The following is a 21,268-nucleotide window of genomic DNA, read 5'->3' on the forward strand; positions in this document are numbered from 1 at the left end:
CTTCCATTTATCCAATTCAGAGTTGCCAGGGGGCTATAGCCTATCGTAGCTGCTATAGGACGAGAGGCAGGTCACCAGTCTGTCACAGTGCTTAAATCTGGTCATGTGTAATAATATTGTATATTTATCAAGGCTGGGAAATTTTAACAGCAGTATTGTGTTGCTGTGGTTCAGTTAGATCCTCTTATATGAACCATGAGATACTGATTGTATAACCATAAAAAAGACATTTGCATGTCTTTGTTTCCCTTCTTTAAATTTTTCTTTAAACAGATTTGTTTGACAGCCAGGATTAATCGTGTAAGACTATATTTGGTGTAACTCATCGTGTCCACACAAGAGACCACACACAGTCCACATTGAACTGATACATTTTCTTTTGTATTGGTGTTCTAATTAATTCCCAGCTATGTTGAGACAACAACGATACATGGTTAGAGTGAGCCCAAGATGGTGATTTGGATTAAAATTTGTCTTTAACAAAAAAGGTGAGAGGATAATTTGTAAACTTCTTCATGAACATAAACATTGTATTTTCAGTACCATTTCATGTTTTTCCATGAAATCAGGCTTGACTTTATTCATAACAGCCTCTGGACTTTACACTTTGTATATAGTTAGTCAAGGTATAATTGATGTTAACATGTTGGCTGGTTAGATTATATTTTTCTATGGAAGACACACTCTGTTTGGCTATTCGCTCATGTGTTTGTGTGTGCAGCAGTCAAATCTCCCTACTGTAGCTTGTGTGTCCACTTATAGCTCAGTAAACACTGCTGTGGCCTTACTGTGAAGCTGTACCACCATCATTAATACTCACACACATGCACGCAGCCCTTTTATGTTCATAGGCACACTGGTACTCCCGTAGAAACACATTAACATTAACATGTTACACACAGTCATAACAGCTATGACTCGCTGGGCCTCGTTGATTCGGTTTGTTTTTTTTCCCCCTTTGGTTAAACTCTAGTTTAACTTTCTGGTGTGTGAGGTCTCCGTCTCTTTCTGTCTGTATCTTGCCACTTCCCATTCATACACTACACACTTAGTTTTCCTCCCGGTAGTCCTCCAGGTTCCTTTCAGAGAGTGTTGCCAGCTTGCCACAGGTTAGACAGAAATAACAGCCAGGCTGTCCAAGTCAAACAGCGACCTTGCCACACCATCTGAAAGCCCCTGTGCTTCCTCTGGGCCGCCCACTGCTCAAAGAATGCCTCTTTAATTCACTGAGAAATGGCAAAAAGTGTGTACACACACTGTCAAACGAACCAGAATGCACATGGAAATGAACATACAGATGTCACTTTAACATGGGGACAAAGCAGGCTAACACAGGCAAGCTCTCGCAGTGGTCATTTCAGTGACAGTCTCGAGTACACTACATCTATTGTTTGGAGGCTTTGAGGGCCCCAAAGAGAGCGGCAAAGGGTTTGACTTAGACGGGGGGGGGGCGTATACATTTCTACACACCAGTGAAACTACAGCCATTCTCCTAACTCAAGCCACCTGGTGAGTTTTCCCAGTGGTGTACAGAACACACTCACACTCGCACACACACACGTTACTCCTGGAGATGCTTGAAGTTTCCATGCAGTTTAAATGTTAAAGAAGAATTAAAGTAACATCTGCATATAAGCCTTTAAACAATATGGAGTGGGAGAAGTTAACCCTGCATGAAGTCAATTAATGCTCATGCGCTTATCTCAGAGTTTTCTGTTAAAATATAACAATTCATGTGTGCCTACAGGACTGTTAAACCTTTTAGTGGTCGAGGATTTGAATGAAATTTTTAGAGAATTTAGGGAAAAACTGGGAAATACTGATGTTTGCCTGAGAAAAATGAAACTGACAATACCAAAGCCCAACAATGGATTTCAATATAACTACTGTAGCCTAGTTAATTGATAGGACTAAGGCCTCCATTATACTTTCCATGTCCATAAGTGCATGTTTTGATCTCTGGCTCGCCTAGTCTGCATGTTGAAATATTTGTGCGCAAAAGTTGGTTTTACTGCTCAAATTGAGAACAAAAGCTGTATCAATGGCAGTCTATTTAACAGTTCCTGTCCAGGGGATAATGAAGGATCTAAGACTCAGCCATGCAAGCTCAGTGAGACTGTCCACATAGTGATGGTTTGAGCTTACAAAGGGAATGCTAACATGTTACTTAACAGCTTCATGTTTTCCAGTTGGGGGCTTCTAAGCTGCATGTAGACTCTGTCAAAGTCTTATTATCTGTTTAGTTTTATTTAGTTTTGCAATAACTTTGTAATAAATTAACTCGGGAATTGTCACTGTGAGGGATTTAAATTTTGCATTTTTGACACATTGTCACAGCTACAGGAACACGGGTTTTTATTAACATTTGGAAAACAGCCCCAGACAGGAACACTGACTGTGAGTCATTAATTGCTACATGAGTCTCAGTCACGGTGGCCTGTTAATAGCTAAGCCTTTACACCTTTCTTGGCCACACAAACACTAGAAACCATCACACATCCACAAGAATCATAGTCTAGCTGAAATAACCACCACAACACCAAGAATGTAAGCTTAAGTTAACCATTAACAGTTTGAGTCACTGCATAAAACTGTACATACCTTTTTGTGAAAATAGTAGAGATACCACAATATATCATTCTTGCCACCCCTAAAAGGATGGTGATGCTATCCTTAGCTAAAATATTAGATTGTTTAAAGCAAGTCAATTGCTTTATTATTAATTGCTTTATAAATGCTGTATTATTCTTTGCTGTATTATTAAAATGCCATAGCTATCTTATTATTGACTGTGATGTGACACTTACCTAGCTTGTTAGTGAGCAGAATAATTAAATAGCTCTAGCATTATTTGTCTTTCACCCATTCGCAAAGCATTGTTGTCTGTGCAGTGCTGAAGCTAAACTTGGTAAACGTGGTTACTTTGAAACTAGGAAATGTTTCGAGTGGGACTCGTGACAGTCTTTCTGCTAGCACTAGTTTTACGTTGCAGTTCAAACTTTCTACTTTTTTCATAAATCTGATCAGGTTTTGCCGACTCGTTGAGTTGGCAACGACTGAGGGAACATACTCCGAGTCCCGATGGCATTGCGAGACGAGTCCCTTGTATTGGAAATTCAAAGCGCGACAGGAAATTTAACCAAACTCCATTTGCACTAAATTTGCAGAGGGTGTTGTTAACAACGCTCCCTACTCTGTGTATCAGTTTAGCTGCTGCATTTCAGAAAACCATTGATAAATTGGTCCTTTTTTAAAAAAAACTTTTAAAATGCTGTTTGCTTTTCCTTTTTCTAAATGGGTGCACAGGCACTGGTTTACGTATCGCTCGCTAAGAATGAAAGTGATAATTGTGCCTGTGTTAGTTTAAAAGATGGCTTGGGTATAACTGGAAATTAAATGCGAGGTAAGAATAGCTGTTGTAACTTGCTGTGAAAACCATTTCGCGCATCAGTATTGTGAGTGCCCACCCAAGAATCACTGCACGCTCACTGTAATGATATGTTTTATAGTTCAGCAATGTACTTTTGACCCATCTCTATGCACTCTCTCTTGTTTTTCTGCACTTTAATTGGTTACACTGGGAACCATAATTCTGAACTAAACCACAGAAACACAGGAGACAAAGAAACCAACTAATAAGAATTTAGTTCGAGTGCCAATTAGAGTCTGGAGTTTCGGGGTATTTGAGGTTAAGAAGAGCTGTAGAAATGACTCAGAGGGCAGTCTGAGTCATGTTTTTGCCTTGATGAATGCTGGCACAGGGAAAGCTCTAAGTCTTTATTTACACGTGTATGGATACAGTGAGTGGTGACAGTGATGAACCTCTGTGAAATTTTCTGATCGCATGTGAAAAAGACTTTTTATGGATATATCAACTGTAAATAAAACTGAGCGGTTCAAGATGTTCGAGCGAGGCTTTCAGAGGTGTTTCATGTTTTGCGCATGAATTTCTCGCACCATCGCTTGGATCCATGTCTCACATACAACACTCTTTAAACCCCAGTGAGAATGTTGTTGTTGTTTTTGTTTGTTTTTTTAACAAGACAGACACTTTAAGTCAAGTTCAACAAATAATCAGTTGATGGCTTCAGTTTTCCATTTGATAGTTACTGAAACAGAAGGTTACCATGAAAATATTTGTCCTAGTGGGCACTCATGGTAGTGCAACGGCCAGTAAACTTCCCTGCATCTGTAGGCATCTTCCGCTGTGCTGTGGCCCTTGACAATCATGTGACAATGACTGGTGGTAAAGGGAAGTGTTTAATACCAATTTGAATTTGACCACTGACCAGTTTGTGCGCTCAAATGACCCGCTAACTTCTTTCAGCTCAGTTGCACCCCTCACATGCACTTTCAAAACACAGTGCCAGTAAAATCGTGCTTGGGGTCAAAGACAACAAGTCCAGAGACCAATAGAATGGCATTAATCAAGCACAGATGACCTGCCTTTCTCCATGTGACAAATGCAGCCAAGAAGAGGAGCGAGAGAAAAAAGAAAAAAAGGTTGGCATTTGAAATTCAGACGTAAAGAGTGAAAATGGCTGGTACAAGCAAGATTAAAAGGTTACATCAAAGCTAGCGGCCCCACTACATAATATTTCTGTCGCCCCATCCTCGCCCTTCATGATTCTATATATATTTTCCAGACAGTTCAAAGCAGCCGTGGTGCAGAACAGTAAAGGACATGACCTGAGGAAATAGGACGGTGGGCCGGGGTGGAGAGATGTGTAGCTTAACAGCTGATCTCAGGGGTTGTACAGTTAGCGTGGTGGAAAAAACGGGGAATGCGGCAGAACATATATAGAACAAGGTTAAAGGAGGACATGTTGTGGATGCTCTCGGGCAATCTTTCCCCTCCTCCAACATTTAACCTCATTCTTCCTCTCAGGTCCGTCAGACCTCATTGCTGCTACATGCTGAAACAAGAAGAGCGATTCAGGGCCTCAACAAGGAAACTTGAATTACTGCCAAAGGTATCAGTCTTCAGACAGGGTGTGGCCATTCACACTGCCCTCCTCCCTTCATTTTGCTACTCCTCAAACTCGCAGCTGGATGCTGGAAGCTTATATTGCTTCACATTACGAGAGCGGCTGACTCTCAATCCCCTGCTGCACTATCAGAGCAACACTTAACAGCGATTAAAGACCAACGAGAGAAGAAATTAAATGCCAGAGTCTGAATGCTGAAGCATCGCAAAGGTTACTAATGAACTGTCGTTAATGTAATTAATGTCACGTTTAATATGCAAGACCTTAAATGACAATTGTGTTCTGTCACTGAAAGCAGCATATTCAGCAAACAAAAGACACACTGGCATCATCCACTTTAACAATTCATTCCCTTTACGCAGCCAAGTGGAAACTCCTGTTAATTCCTTTATTTGGTGACATTAGCCACATTAACTTTTATTTAGAGTCGTATATTTGTGCTCCTTTTCGCTCTCTTGTGTTGTGTGACAAGGGAAGATTGAAATGTGTGTGGAAATACTCTGCAGTGTTTAGTATACTGCTGTTGCTTATACAGTCAAGTTGAAGGAACGAGTTTGGACAGATCTGGAACCAGTCTGAATCAGACTTGTGAATCCATACCCACTCATGAATTAAACTGCCAACTGGCCCATGAAAAAGAGAAAACCTTACCTTAATTTGGATCTGGCTGATCTCCTGTTCAGGATCATCTTCTTAGGCACTTCCAGATGGATACAGCTGCTGTGTTTCATTCCTTCCCTCAACATCCTGATCTGACCAGTTGCACTGTGTACTTTGACCACAAATCTCCAACTTCACAAATGTCAAACTGACATCTATTTCCTGTTGAGGATAATTGTCGCGTCTCCAGTCATGTCTTTGCAGCTTTCAGCTGGCAGGTTTACAGTTAAAGGTGTTTTTTGGCCACACCAGCACGGTCTTTCCTCAACACCAGGACCGCTCACCAGTTTTGTAATTTCATCCACTTCATAAAAATACATTTCAAGCAGAAAGAGCTCCATTTTTGCACACTGGCTTGGAGCAAGTGGAGGTGATCAGGGGAAGTGGAAACACATGGGGAAACAGCTGATACAAATGAGCGCGAGGCCACAGGGGAAGCAACACTAAACACACTGAACATGGAGCACAAGGCCTTCAAAATAAAACAGTAAACATGGAGAGACATAACCTGGGACTCGCAAGCTTGCTGTGAGAGAGAGAGGGAGCGAGGGAACATGGGAACATGGATAAACATAATAGGCAGGAGATAAAGAATAAACATGAGGGGAACATGGGAACAGAAAAGGGACATATACACATAAAGACAGAGAGGGACTTGGGACAGAGACACAAGGAGAACCTGAGTGTAAACAAGAGGAGGAGATAGGAGACAAAGACGTTACTGAAACACATGAAGAGCGAGGGGGACTTAAACAAGGGGGCAAAAACACAAGGGGACTCTAATAAATCTAATAAATGACAAAGTTGGTGTGTGGGCTGTTTGGTAATCTTTTAGTTTCCGTTTCGGCCACTGCAATGCTCCTTGTAGTTGGAAAGCAAGGTGTTTCTGTGTAATATTGAAAATGATGTTATCTTGGGTCAAATATAAAATTAGTCAAAGATCTTAGAGCGCAGAGTCCCTACTGGAAAACCGAATGGGCAGCTCTTATGTCCACAAGACAGCTACACATCACATAAAAAGGCCATAGATAGTTGGATACTTTATTGATCTCACAAGGGAAATGTTTGTGTTACCGCATCATGATAAAGAGTAATTAGGCCTTGCATCCAATTATATATAATGTTAATGGCTTTTAACATGGATACGTGGATTGACTTGCTTCTGAAGCCAGCCCCAAGTGGTCATTAGAGGAACTGCAGTTTTTGAAAGTTCAACATTAGTCACCGAGGACCTTTTGAGGAGCTCAGCAAGCTTGTAATGTGAAAATAAAAATTTATTGTCCAGTGTTTTGTTTCTTCTTTTCTTTAAACCAGATCTAAACAAATAAGCATGATCATTTACGAAGCAACAAAACAGTCTCTAGTCTACTCAAACAGGCTAATTAGATCTCAAGTATCCTCATGAGCCAATCAGTGTCACTGCACAGCTTTTGTCACCAGTCTGTGTTATCATGCATCAGCTTTGTTTGCCCCATTCAGAACAACACTGAGAAAAACGTGGTTAGCTGAGACCAGCCATCTCCAAAGTCAGGTTTCCTACCCAATAAAACCATTCTTTCATCTTCCGTCTTGCAAACTTTGTCTTGGCACCGTGAAATATCCACTGGAGTGGTGAAGGGGACGTGCTTCACAGTCCAGGATTGAGGACAATCCTACACATTACAAGTGTTTATCAAACACCAACAGCTTCTTTGAGCCCTGAAATGCAGGCGCATTATGCTGGAGGGAGAGACCCAGAAACATCAACAACAGCCAGAGAACTGTGGATGTTATGTAAGCTGAATCAAATTGATCCTACGGGGATCGACTTGTTGGGCTTGAGCTGCGGTGACATGGATGAAAATTCAGGCATAACAATCTGTAAGCACTTGCAGAGGGCAAATCACTGCTGTAGTCCTTGTTATTTTAAACTGTGTATTGTGATTGTTGGTTTAAAGGGATCCCTGATGTGTAAGAATCTATCTATCTATCTATCTATCTATCTATCTATCTATCTATCTATCTATCTATCTATCTATCTATCTATCTATCTATCGATCGCTGTCCTTGCTAATTAGAAAACTTGACTGGGGATTGAAATGCAGCAGACGGCAAAGCAAGAAGAAAAAAGAAACCGGAGGAGAAAAGAAAAACCTGACAATATGTTTGAAGCTCTGAGAGATGGAGGTGAGCCGGGTGGAGGAGGGGTGGGACCTCCGAGGCTTTGGAGCCAATTTGAGGACCTTGTGATGCAAAACCAGTCCTCGGCAACAGACAGTTCCCATGGCAACTGTGAGCTGCCAAAGTTCCTTGTTGACAAATGACGGCTCCCCTCTCCTCAGTACTCGCCCGGCGATATTCATGTGTCTGTGTTTATGCGTGCGTGGATGAGTGTGGTATTTGGTAAGTCCCCGTCTTTGCCTTAGGCATGGGGGGGGTGGGGGTGGGTGTTGGTAAAGGGACACAGGCAGAATTGCGTTAGTACGAAAGTGTAAGTGTGGCATTCACACATACAAATACACAGTAGTTGGACAATGTTTTTTTTAATATGAGATTTGTCCAAATTCCTAATGTTGAGTTTTATAAGAAAATGTTGTGAGAACAAAGAGTTTGGAAAGAAAACAATTTAACAGCGTATCATGTATCATGTGAAATAATGACTTCCAGTCACATGTATGAGAAAATAAAGGAATAAGAGAAAATGGGAAAATGGGATTTGATAAAATTGTTGAAATAGCTAAAAGTAATGGATGAATCATGTAATTAGAATTAGTAAACTGTCAGTTAAAGATAAATGATTTTAATAGGTTAGCTAAAAATTGCTTCAATGGTTATCTAAAAACCATAAATGATTGAAAATTAAATACAGCTTATCTAAATTTAATAATTAAGTAATTTTACGTTACATACAGTCCTTTGAAAAAAAAAACACATCTTCATTCAGTAGATCAGTAACAACTTTAGTAGCAACAACTTGAATTATTTGTTTTTTGTAGCTCATGCACGGCTCTCATAAATGGACTGATTCTTAGATAAGGCTTTCCTACTCTCCCGGAGTACTCAAAGCACTCTAAACAACGTACGACATTCACCCAATCACACCCATTCATCCAAGCACTTTCTTCTATGCTTAGTGCTTCCTAACTACATTCAGACACATTCATACTCCGATGGATGCATCGGAGAGCAACTTGGGATTAGTATCTTGCCCATCTTGTCCATGCCGACTAGAGGAGGAGCAAGGAATCGAACCACTAACCTTCCGATCAGTAGGTGACCTGCTCTACCTCCTGAGGCCTACAGCATTTCAGTCAGACTGAGAGTCTGAACATGACTGAGGCCATTCTTTAAGAGATTTCACTGAAATCTAACCAGGAAATGCTAAGACGCAAGTGAATTCTTTGGTATACAGAGGAGTTCGGTGACTGGAAGGTCTTGGGGTCCCATGGGTACAAAACATGCCCAAATCATCAGTTGTTCCCCATCGTGCCGACAGTTGGGTTGAGGTGTTTGAGCTGATAGGCTGTTTGGTTTTTGCCAAACGTTTCGCTTCACTTTGGGCTCATCTGTGTACTCTCATGAACTTTAGCATTTAACATACCTGTAGAGTCTGAGATGGAGCTCTTGGGTTTTTTGCAGTTTTGCAGGCTGACCTTGGGCAGTGTTTTTGTCCACTCCTGGGAAGATTAGCAGTTGTCAAGAATGTTTCTCACTTGTGAATAATCTTTCTCCTGCAAAATGATGGACTTTACATTCTCTTATAACCTTTCCCAGGTTGACACACCTGAATGCTTCAGGCTGGCAAACTGCCAAAACCTCTGTTTGCTCGCATTAATGGTCAATGAATCAAATGCATTTGATTTGCTGTTACTTGTCCTCTTAATTGCTCTGGAAGCAGTGAGAGTGCTCTAATATTTTCACACACTGTTTCTGTTTGGCATAGATTTAGGTAAATAAATGAAATAAGCACATGGTGTAATATAGTTTGTTCAACTGAAGTTGCATTTACCTAATTTTAAGACCTGATAATGACCAGGTTTCATTGTCTTCTGACATGTAAAACCTTACAAGTTAAAGAAGGTGTGCTTTCCTTTATACAACATAAAAACATTATTTTAGCGATGATTTCAGTTTTGTATGTTTCTTTTGCAATAATATTTATCTGTCCAATGACAGAAAGTGTAAAATGAGACGGTAACAGTGAGTGATCTGAAGTGGAAGCAGAGAGAGGGATGAGGCCAGGCTGAGCAGCAGGATCCAAACACCCCTGCAGCAGAAGTGCCATGAAAAGATGATCTCCCATCCTCACCTCGCAACAGAGCTGTCAAGATGTTCAGACCTGCGATTTAACCTCCCAGCTTCACACTGTTACATCCTACTGACACACACTCACATGGAAACTCTAAGCCACAATGGCTTTGCTGCTTTCAAGCAACCAGTAGCAATGTCATAGAAAAATCTGCACAGCATTAGCAATAATCCAGTAATTAGAGGCTACACACATGAAGCGCCATTACTCTATTTAACGAATGTTTAACTTAAAGCTTAACAAGAGAAATGGAAAAGAGAAATATGCAAGTACTGGAGGCTTTTTTAAAATCACAAATGTGGTTGTGTATATTTTGAAAATGTCCCTGTCTTATCTGTGGGGTTTAAAGGAAGCAGACGCTTTATGTGAATGTTGCATTGCAGGGACAATAGGTGTGCCAGGGAGCGCAGGGAGAAGTGTGGAGGTGACTGCTCCGAGCGTAATGTCAAAAAAATTAACATGAATTGAACAGCAAAGTGACACCTGAGAGACATTTGGCAAGAGCGGTGTGCTGCGGCACCGCACTCCACTGAACAGCAGACAGAACGGGAAGCAATTCAATAACCGGGAACTCACACACACATCCCCCGCTGCATTGTCGTATTTAAAAAAGCTGCGAGGATCAGCGTGATGTAAAAAGAATAAAAGAGGCGGCGATGTTTTTTCAACATTTCTTTTACTGAGCTTTACACTTGTCACAGAACATCACACAAAATTACCAGAGCAGGCTTGCTCTTTTGTTATTTTTAATAAGACAATGCAGTTACATGTTCTCGATTCACACAAAAACATTGCTCCGTCTTCCATTTTTAAGATTACCGCTGATAGTGAATGGGTTTCGGTGTTTTAAATTCCTTTTTTTCCGGTTGAATGTGGGTGACTCGACCTAACAATGTAAATGTATCTATCCAAATCCTTTGGGCCTTAAGGTCATTATCATGGGAAAAAGGAAATTACAACAACTGGATATTTTATGTCCTTTTTTTTTTAACAGCTTTGGCTTCAGTTTCTGATCCTCAGAATTCGCAAACGAGACACAGCATCAAACAAGACCCCCACGATTAGTCTCCTAAGTGTGAGAGCTGGTTTGGTGCAGTGCCTGTCCTTAGTTTTGAATCAAGTGTATGTATTTCACATTGGCCTGACATATTTCTCCCCAATCAATGTGCTTTGAGTACATTGTGCTTGATTTCCGATGCACAAAGACGCAAGAAAACTTGAGGGCACATACACAGACGTGACTCTCGAGAGGATGGGCATACTTTCAGAGTTCAGTCATAATCACAGTTCATCATTTTGGAAAATACTTATTGTTTTATTTTCAAGAGATTAAATCAGAAGGTGTTAGCAGTTAGCGTGTCATACAGCTGACCATAAACACCATAAATGGGAGGACTGGATCTGTGCAAAGGAAACAAATCCACCATCCAACCAGAAATCTTTAAAAAAAAACAAAACAAACAAAACCAACATTGCTCTATATATATTTACAGGATCTAATTATCATGCTGTCAACAAAATCTTTAAATTCCGAGTGTGTGATCCAGTTTTATGTTTTTTAGATTCATGTGATTTTTGGTAAACCAACAACAAACCTTCCCCGGTCGGATATGACGAGTATAAATGAGGTCTTTAAACATTTAGCATTTAAAGGCTTAAACATCGCTCCTTCAAAGTTTGCAGAACGTTTGTGCTTTGTCAGAAGAGGAGGTGCTAGAAAACATGCATTCCAAAGTACAAAAAAAACAAAAACACTTTTCAGGTGTCTAAATTTAGTTGAACATTTTTTTAACATCCCTGCATTTAACTACATGCCCGTGTCCTGTTTTAGTCAAACGCAGTCGCTTGGAATGCGAGATAGCTACATTAAAAACAAGAACAAATACATAAACACGCCATATACATGAATCTATAAAAACACTAAGGCACTTTGAAAATGTGATTTAACAATGTTCATGATTGTGTTGTTTTAAAGTAATCTGAAGAATAAACGATATTGTGCCGCCGCCGCCGCACAGTCGCGCGCCATAGCCTGAGTCAGCGTCAAAATCAGCAGTCACGCATAATCATGTGTGACCCCCCCCCCCACCCCGATTTATTAATAAAAACAACAGCTCAGAATCAAGTTTTTTTTTAAATGCTACATATTATGTTGCAAACACACACACAGAAGCAAACACACACTCCCAGATCCACAACCCATTATTTCATAGGCTTGTTTAGGGTCCTGAAACGAGACCGTCGCACCAATAAAAAAGCCCCATTTGAGACCTTATGCTTTGTGCTGTGGGGCTTGAAAATGGTCTTGCAGACAGTGCAATAGCAAGCTTCACTTCACTTTGGGGACCTAAGACCCCGCCATATGTGACCTTGGTCTTTATAATTGTTTGAGAAATGTGTGCAGTGCCAACAGAGGCCAAGAAGAGGCTGTTTTTCTTCATCTCACTAATGCTAATGACAGCTGTGTCTGTGTACCCTGAAGTATAATAACCCATTAAAATAAAGCTGACTTGGCATTTCTATAGTGTAGGTAGCTTCCACCTTAATCTGTTATGAGACAGTTGTCGTCATCATTACATTTTTAGGAGACTTAGAATGCTATTGAATTATTGTCTGTGAGCCCTCCGATGCCAAAAGCTCAGCTTGTGTGGCCCTCTTTCTGTTGCAGTACAGTCCCACTGGCACTGTCTCACGCCTTCTTCCTCCTCCTCCTCTTCCTCCTCTTCTTCCTCCTGCTCTCCCTCCTCTTCTTCCACCCTATCTGTCATGCAGCTGTCCTCTGTCCTCCCGTGTGCATCACCTAGCAGGGTCCTAGTCCTACTTTTCTGGCTTGATTTGTTGCTAACGACATCAACCGAAGGCCCCGCTTGTCTTCTTTCATCATCGTCTTCCTCGTCCTCCTCCTCTTCCTCCCGCTCTTCTTCCTCCTCCTCATTTTCCTCCTCTTCCTCAACATCGTCATCCTCATCATCACGATCATCCACGGCCACTGCCAGCCCTAACTTACTATGGCTGGCCAGCTGAAAAAACGAGGAGGAGTGCGGTGCAGACGAGCAGGAGAGCGCTGCATCGTACATGGAGAATGGGAGGTGGAGGTAGTGTCCTGCGGCGGCCGCCGCGGCGTAGATGCAGCAGCATGTCTGGGCACAGTCAGGGCGAAGATCCCCCTGTCCCCCACGGACCATTCGGAAACGTTTGCGTAAGGGCGGCCCGGCTTGGGGCGCTAAGCAGATGCGGGCGGGCACTGCTCTGTGGAGTGCCTGGTGAGCGGGGTTAGTGCTGGGAGGCAGGATGCAAGGGCCAGAGGCAAACGCTGGGTTGGGCGGAAAGCACCAGTCAGTGCTCTGGAGGAGGATCTCTGCTCGCAGACGCCGAAGGAGGTTGTTAACAAGAACGGAGCGGCGGAGGAATGCCTCGGGGTCGTCGATGAATCGCATCTTCTCCAGGGAGAGGCGCAGCACGTGGGCACGCTCCTCCAGAACCGGTGCAACCTGAAGGACAGTTTTCCATTAGATCTACCTGTCAGTGACCTGCCTCAATTAGTAACAAAATACAGAGACGGAAATAGCTGGACTTAAAAATATTTGCATTAAACAGCACTGATACTGTAAAGTTTGTGTTTCGGAATAAACTAAACGCTTCACTTTTCAACAGTCTTTCCACTTATTCTGTCTCAGTGTGTTTGTACCAATACTTACAGTCTGGCAGTATGTCCTGAAGCTAAAGGGTGCCTCATCATCATCATCAACAAACTTCCTCTTGAAGTACGCGATCCTCGACATTGAAATATGATCAGGAACTCGTCTGCAGGATGACTCTGCGCAGAGAGGGAGAGAGAATATCACCATTAATCATTTGCACTGATGAACTATAAGTTTTCACCATTACTGCGTGACATTAGCTAACATTAATCACCGACTGAATATAGAATATTTAGACTCCTGCTACTTAAAGGAACAGTTCCCAGTCCAGCCTGTCGTGCTGTTTATCCAGCTGTATTATTTCATCTGAGGTGCCCAGTTTCGTAGAAATCCACAGTAGAGATATCCACCTTCTGTTGAATATATTGGACGCAGCTGGCACGTGCTATCATGCCAAAAGTACATTTGAAAGAGTCAGCAGCGGTGTCTCTTTTTAGAACCTACGACATGGTTACTAAACAAATCCACAAACCTTGCAGTTGCCTTTAAAATACATAAAACTACTCACAACAAGGTTTGTGGAGCTGATTTGTTATATATTTATTTGAGTAATCAGGTCTCGTGATTTCTGCAAAGAGACACTGCTGCTGTATTTTGGGTCGCTTTAAGCACTGCAAGCTTGAGTGTCATCTGCCTCGTATGCGAGCGAAAAGAGACATCTCTGTATCTCCAACACTACGTGACTCACACCTGAATAATCTAGATTTATAAACAGCACCACAGGCCAGAGGCAAAAACAGATCAATTTGATTTGGGGGTAAACTGTCCCTGCAGGCGTTTGTGCAGAAGCCAAAAATAGTAAATATAAATGAAATATTTTTATATTGGAATTAATGTGCACACTATGGGGATGTTTAAGACACTGAAATACATGTTAAGATTTCAGAAGTGCCAAAGAGAGACACAGAAACTTTGTGAGGCGACCCCGACTAAATTTTTTTATTCTTGGGGTGAAGTCAGGGGACAAAACCTCAGAGACCAGGGTCAGAGAAAGGTCGGAGTCAGAGTTAATACTTTAGCTGAAACATCTGTCTAATGCAAGACTAAAATACCAACATATCTTTTGAAGCTTTTGCAGGGTCTTTGTCTTATGAGTGGGCTCCAAATTAAAATGGAACTAAGAAGCACATGCCAGCCTGCTACCATGTTAATTAGCTGACCGCTCAACACAACAGCATCTGCTACAACCTCCCATAAGAAGCGCTGCATGCTTACATTCTGGTTCCTGGAGAGCAAGTCGCCTTGATGAGGCTTGGGCAGATGGCTCAGATTACAAGGTCGAGCGTGGCCACACAACTGTTTTAACTCTGCTTGTTTTACTCAACAACTTTAATTGTGCAAGTTTGAATAAACAACTTAACTGTGCAAACATCAGTCTGTGTGTACCTGGAGTGAATTGTTCTTCGGAGCTGCATGGCGGGGCGGGGTTTGACAGGCAGGTCTTAGTGCAGCGCTCCGACTCCCATATGGGCTGGTAAGTGGAGAGCGGAGGGTCTCCCTCTGGGTCCAGGAAAGGATTCATGGACAAAACAAGGGTCATCTCTCTCTCCTAATCAGGTCTGGAATAAACAGAATAAAAGAACGACCAAGCTCAGCCTCCACTTATAAAGACATCACATCAACTTACGCAGTATTTGGAAACAGAATGATAAACTGAGTTTGGTTTATCCACTATTAGCGGTTAATAATGAACCGGTTTCCATAAATCTCACAAGCGCTCTGCATATGTTCCCCTAATGACGCAGTAAATGTTAACAAGCTGTTTATCTGATGCTGCCAAATACATTGATTTTGCGTGGAGGAGTAACCAGCTTCTGTTCGAGCTGCATGACACATCTGAACGGCAATAATGGCGAGCGCTAAAAATTGGCAGATGGTTGGCAGCTCCGTTATATGCGCAGTTCTGTAAAGCGAGGGACAGATGGAGAAATGACACCCACTCACACCATGAATTCCCTATTGATTAGTTGGTGGGAGACTTGGCGAGATGTTTGACACCAATTTGTTCGGTGAAATGGATCCCACACATCAAATCACACTGGGAAGATTGTGTCAACAACATGATAATCTAGGAAGCGAAGGAGATGACGTGCGCGGTGCCAGCAGGACCGGAGCACAGGGCATACGATTTGACAACATGTTTCCAACAGGCACTGCGCTTATTTGATTCTTATTAATGCTGAATTAAGTGTGAACAGAACAAAATATTTCACTCTGCACCACCTTACGTTTGAAACTGAAGTGACGCCGCTAAGACACCAAGATATTACTTGGCAGCGAGCAGCAGTAACCTGCCAACTGAGCTTTTTCAATCTGAAAACAGAGCCCTACTGTGAAGATGCCGAGTGGCCCGACAGCCAAAATCTGTCTGTGATCCTGCGAATCAGCAGAGAGACGCCGAATCGCTCTTTTGATCACAGTGAATGGCTGTCATTTGGTTCACTGTTGATATTTTCCCCCCTTCATGCAGAATGCAGAGCCAGCTGTTTGAGTTATCAGCTGCCGGACCTCCTTGTCACCACCTTTCCTCCTCAAAGCTTCTCCTGCCCCTCCTCCACCTGCCCGCTCGAACAGATATCATCGCCCACAATCCATCCTGACAGACCAAACTGAGGCGACACCATCTCAGCCTCACCCCTGTTGGGTAGCTGATTAAAATGTCCGCTTCAATAAGCTCCCAGTTTTGCTTGGCTGAACAGTTTTATTTCTCTGTGCAGCTTTTCTAGCGTTTGCCTTTAACTGACTAATCAGGCACACCTAAAGCCAACGAAACATCAGCTCAGACAGAGCTGCTCTCACCAATCCAATCTACTCGTCCCCGGGGAGTAATGGATTACACACAACGGCGGTGCATACAGCAGACATGCTTTAAAACTCAACATTGCCAGTCTTGTGCTATTTTTTTTCTACACCACTGCAGTTGTTGCAGCAATCTGGCAATGTAGTTAATTTTATGCTCCATTTTATCCTCACTCATGAACAAGACCCCCTGTGAGCTACGACCTCATGACGGCAGGATTTACACGTCGCCGCGATTGCACGAGCTGCAGCATCGGAAGAAATAGCCAGCGGGGTCAATGAAAGTGAAGTGCATATTTAGGAAATTAAGCTGATACAGACAAGAGAACAACAAGTGGTTAAGCTTGCAATGGAAAAATGTAAATGCAAACATCAAGAGAGAACAAAACAAACCAAAAAACTGTGTTTGGCAATCCACTGAATTACTGTCACTGCATGAAACTCAGCCTCTTTGCAAAGCTGTGACCTAGAGAGGGTCATTTAAACGTCCACTGCCTCGCGATGGGTAAACGCGAAAACATCTAAAAGTCGGTGAGAGTACACACTCTTTGGAATCGACCAACATTGAGAAGACAGGAGTAACACCAAAGATCAATAGTCTCTCCTCATCATATCACATATTTTCAGACCTGCAGAATTAGACAATCTCATTTATGTTTTCGTACTTTGGCTTTTCATAAATCACTTCTTCAACAAAGCTGCGTCACTTTTTGCAGCTTTGCTTTCAAACTAATAAAAAAAAGTCACACAGTGACACAACCAGTCTCTTTTGAGGTTAAAGTGCTGTTTTTGTCAGTTTTAAAATGTACTAAATAGAGCACACACTTAGACCAATATTGATTTCTTTTAGGCAGCTAAAATCCACTTTGCTGCTGACCAGTTCACATGGCTTTAGCTTCTGTCCCGGGCTGTGCTCCTGTCTGCTGGATCCGCCTGTTATGAACGGTCACAGTTTTTCAAGATTTCAATAGTCATGCTACGCAAAAGCAGAAGAGAACACTGGATATTGGTAAAGTGTATATAAAGTACATTAAAGTGTACAAATGGGAGAAACATGTAAAACTAAAGATGATTATAGTAGACAAAATATTTTGTGTGGAACAAATGAAAATGAAAAAGTGACATTTGTAAAGGTATGTAAGGAAAACACATCCACCCATCTTTTTAATTGCTTATCCACTTAAGGTTGGAGGGAGATGACACTGGGACACTGGGAAAGAGGCAGGATATATCCTAGACAGATAAGGTCAGGATGATACGGTTGGGCGAGACGTCCAACAACCAACATCAGTCCAGCAATCGCTGAACATTTGGGAACAAATTTGATTTGAAAAGAAAAAAAAGGGCTGGGAAGCTGAAGAAATGAGATGAAGGACTCCCTGCAGCCTCTAAATGAACAAAGAAATTTACTGCAAAGCATGTTAGCTCAGAAAGGAGACAAACTTGGAGAGTGCTGTCCTACTTAATCATTTCAACTTCTTGTTTGAAGCCAACTTAATGCAACTTACTTAATATTCATTTTGTAAATTATGGTTCTGTTAGTTCAAGTATGGATGCAGTCTCCCTAAGATGCTTGAGGTTTTAAAAACAGGATTTTGGGTGACACCACAGTGGCTTTGTCCATCTTCATCACACACAAATAGGCTTAGAGGAGCAGCTGGTGAATTTTGACTATATATGGAGGAGAAAGTGATGATTTTAAACACTTGCCCTAAATTTGAGGTAACGGGCACACAGACTGTGGTACTGTGGTTGGGGAAATTCAGCAAGCAGATTTTAATGTCGGCACATGTGGAGGAATCAGACGGAGAACAGGCCAGAAAGAGCTTGAGGGTTTTCTTCTGACTCCCCGCTGGAGCCTGCAACTCAGCTATTCTGGTTTTGGTCATAATCCACCATGTTACATTGTAAATTATGCACATTTTCTAACATGCTGTCAAATTAGTCAAATCATACTTCTGTGAACTGCATTTCACTGCTGAGGGTTTCCACACCTGAGGACCACCAACTAAGGCCAATTATGTCACTGTTATTGAGCGCTAGTGCCATGCTTCATTAGCAGCTTTGGCCCCTCTCATCTCTCCACCCCAAGCTGCTTTTTTGCCCTCAGCTATTTTTCCCTCCATCACCTCCCCTTACCGCTGCTATTGCAACGTTTGCTCGGGCACAAAGAAACAAGCATGCCATTACTCCCTCTGCCCTCCGTAGGGACCTCCATCTCGACATCCCCTCTCCCTCCTTCGCTCGTCTCTTTCATCCCCCCACCCTCTCCGCCTGAATCCCTCTCTCAGTCTCTTGCTGACATCCTTTCAACAGCGGTCACAGTTGACAGCTCTCTGAACCAAGGGGGTGAAGAAAAACAATGAGAATGCCGACAGAGCAGCTTCCCTACATGTGCAGCAATACTTCTTGTTCTTCAAAGAAAAGGAGGGGGAGGAGGAGGAGGCAGTGAGAACAAGTGTGTGTGTCTGTAAAAGAAGAAGGAGGAAGAAACGGAGGGTTGAGGAATAAAAGCAGGGAACGAGGGAACGAGGAAAGAATAATCTCTCCTCCCGTTCTTTTTCTGAATGTGTGCATTTCAGGGGCAAAAAAACAGAAGAAAAAAAACTGAGTGCGCACAAGTGTGTGCTAGCATTGTGTGAGTGCTTCACCTCTGTTCAGTCACAGCTCCTCTGGCTCCATCCCTCTTATCTTTCTTCTCTCGCAGCTTCCCTAACTCTGTCTGACTCTCCATCTCGCCTTCTTTTTCATTACACTCTTTGATGATGAGAAGTTAATTGCGGTGCCAGGGCACGAGACAAACCGTGGGAGGGATACAGAGAGTGATCGCGAATAGGAAGGAAGACTGAGGGGGGGAAGCGACAGAGGGAGGGCGGGATAGATGGTATGAGTCAGGGAACGAAAGATAAGTGCCTTAGGAGCCTTGTCATGAGTGGAGACAGATCGCCTGCAGGGATGATTTCTGCTGCTGTGATTGACTCCCTCCCTCCAGCGTTGAGACAGGCAGGCGAACACACACTCAGACACACACAGCTTGATGTGTCCTGAAACATTTTGAAAGGGAAGCCAAGAAAGGACCACAAATGCTGACCACGGTGCTCAGACACACATATTTCTATGGAGGTGTTCAGTTATCACAGTACTCTGCAAAGGTGTTGGACACGTCGCATGCTTACATAGTCATTTATCATGCAACACCATTAGGGTGTCAAATTTATTCTGCACCACGGCTGCAAACGTACAGCTAACATCGTGATCTTCAGCCACAAGGAGAAGAGCTTAAGAGCGAAACTACAAAACTTTATAATGTCAGGTTAAACTTCCCAAGTAAACCATCCTATGAAATGTAAGTAGCAGCTGGGATTTTTTATTGTTCTTTGGGCCTAAATAAAGTGACAAAATCCAACAATAGAGAGGATTACAGATGAATCCATGACACACATTAACAGAACTTATCTGGTGTTTTTTCCTCAGCTTTCCTTCTGCCTTCATCCTGTATTAGATTTTAAAAATTTCTCACATTTGTTTTGGATATGGATTACATTTGATCCTTCTCATGAGAAATACGCAGAAATGCGTCTGTGACCGGCAGTGGGGCAAAGCAAACCCCACTGCTTTTACATGAAAGGGCACAAGCTCCACATTAGTTAGTGTGCATCTTAATTATGGTTTTAGTGTCGTAGAGTTCATTAATCCTGACATTCCTTGATAGCCCCCAAGGTAAAGCTAAGTAGGTCAAATTCATTTCATAGTGCAGCCCATCAATGGGAACATCACAGAGTCGGTCTGAGATCAGACAAAGAGACACGACAGCCTGAAACAACAGAACCGTGACAGGTTTATTGGAGAACTTGAACAGTTCTAGAAATAAAGCTTCTATATAATGCATTTAATATTACATAAAAACTGTATTTATCTAATTACTGATATGTCTCGCTTCTTGTGTTCATATGTACGCTATACATATTGTTCCTGCTGTTCCTACAAACTGCTGCTGTAATACAAATCTGCATCTCATTATCTATGTAAATGGCTCATGTTGGTTATTTTAGGTGTCCATTTATCGATACACGTTTTTAGGTACACCTTGCTAGCACGAGGTTGGACTCTTGGTACTGGCAATTCTTTTTCTTAATGGAAAAGATTGAGCAGGGTGCAGATTTTTCGGCTGAACACCTATGATGAGATCTGGTGTCATGTTTAAAAAAAACGTTCAGTTGCTCCTTTGGTACCAAGGAGCACAAAGTGTGCCAGGAACATATGACTCACAGCATCGTGTTTTTCAAATATTTGAAAAATCCATGACTCCAGTTTAATGAACCTGTGAGAATTGGAAGCTGAGCTTCCTGTTCTTAGCTGACAGGACTGGCTTCTGGTGTGCTCTTCTGCTGATGTGCTCTGCACTCAGAGATGCTCTTCTGTGTTGCATTATCTGAGTTGCTGTTGCCTTCCTATTAGCTGAAAGTGATCTGGCTATTTTCTTTAACCTCTGACATCTATGAGATGTTTTATCCCTGAACGTCGAACGTTCCCTGTAAACCCTAGAGATGGAAATAGCAGCCCATCTGCCACCAAGAGCTATGCCACGTTTAAAGTCTAATCACCTCTCATTCTAATGCTCGGTGTGATTTTCAGCAGGTCGTCTTCATGCCTAAGTACACTGAGTCGCTGCCATGTGATTAGATATTTGTGTTAATAAGCAACTGAGCAAGTACACCTAAAAAAGTGTCCGGTGACTGTATGTAGGGCTGCCACAAACGATTATTTTGATAGTCGACTAGTCACCGATTATTTTTGCGATTAGTCGACTAATCAGATCATCATCCATTGGA

The 21,268-nt window shown here is 42.3% G+C and overlaps 1 protein-coding gene across 1 annotated transcript in view; it reads right to left on the bottom strand.

Moving 5' to 3' along the window:
• Positions 1-12,082: 12,082 nt before the first annotated feature.
• Positions 12,083-21,268, bottom strand: part of sertad4 (SERTA domain containing 4) — an 18,143-nt gene continuing 8,957 nt past the window's right edge. The window contains exons 2-4 of the mRNA XM_005738926.1: positions 15,024-15,196; positions 13,635-13,753; positions 12,083-13,427 (exon numbers count right to left, since the gene is read on the bottom strand). Coding sequence (XP_005738983.1) covers positions 12,543-13,427; positions 13,635-13,753; positions 15,024-15,177 — 1,158 coding nt within the window. The 5' untranslated portion in view covers positions 15,178-15,196 and the 3' untranslated portion in view covers positions 12,083-12,542. The remainder of the gene's footprint in view (positions 13,428-13,634; positions 13,754-15,023; positions 15,197-21,268) is intronic.

Source organism: Pundamilia nyererei, unplaced genomic scaffold, assembly GCF_000239375.1.
Source record: "Pundamilia nyererei isolate P.nyererei 1_Seehausen unplaced genomic scaffold, PunNye1.0 scaffold00088, whole genome shotgun sequence".
In the NCBI taxonomy this organism is placed as follows: domain Eukaryota; kingdom Metazoa; phylum Chordata; class Actinopteri; order Cichliformes; family Cichlidae; genus Pundamilia; species Pundamilia nyererei.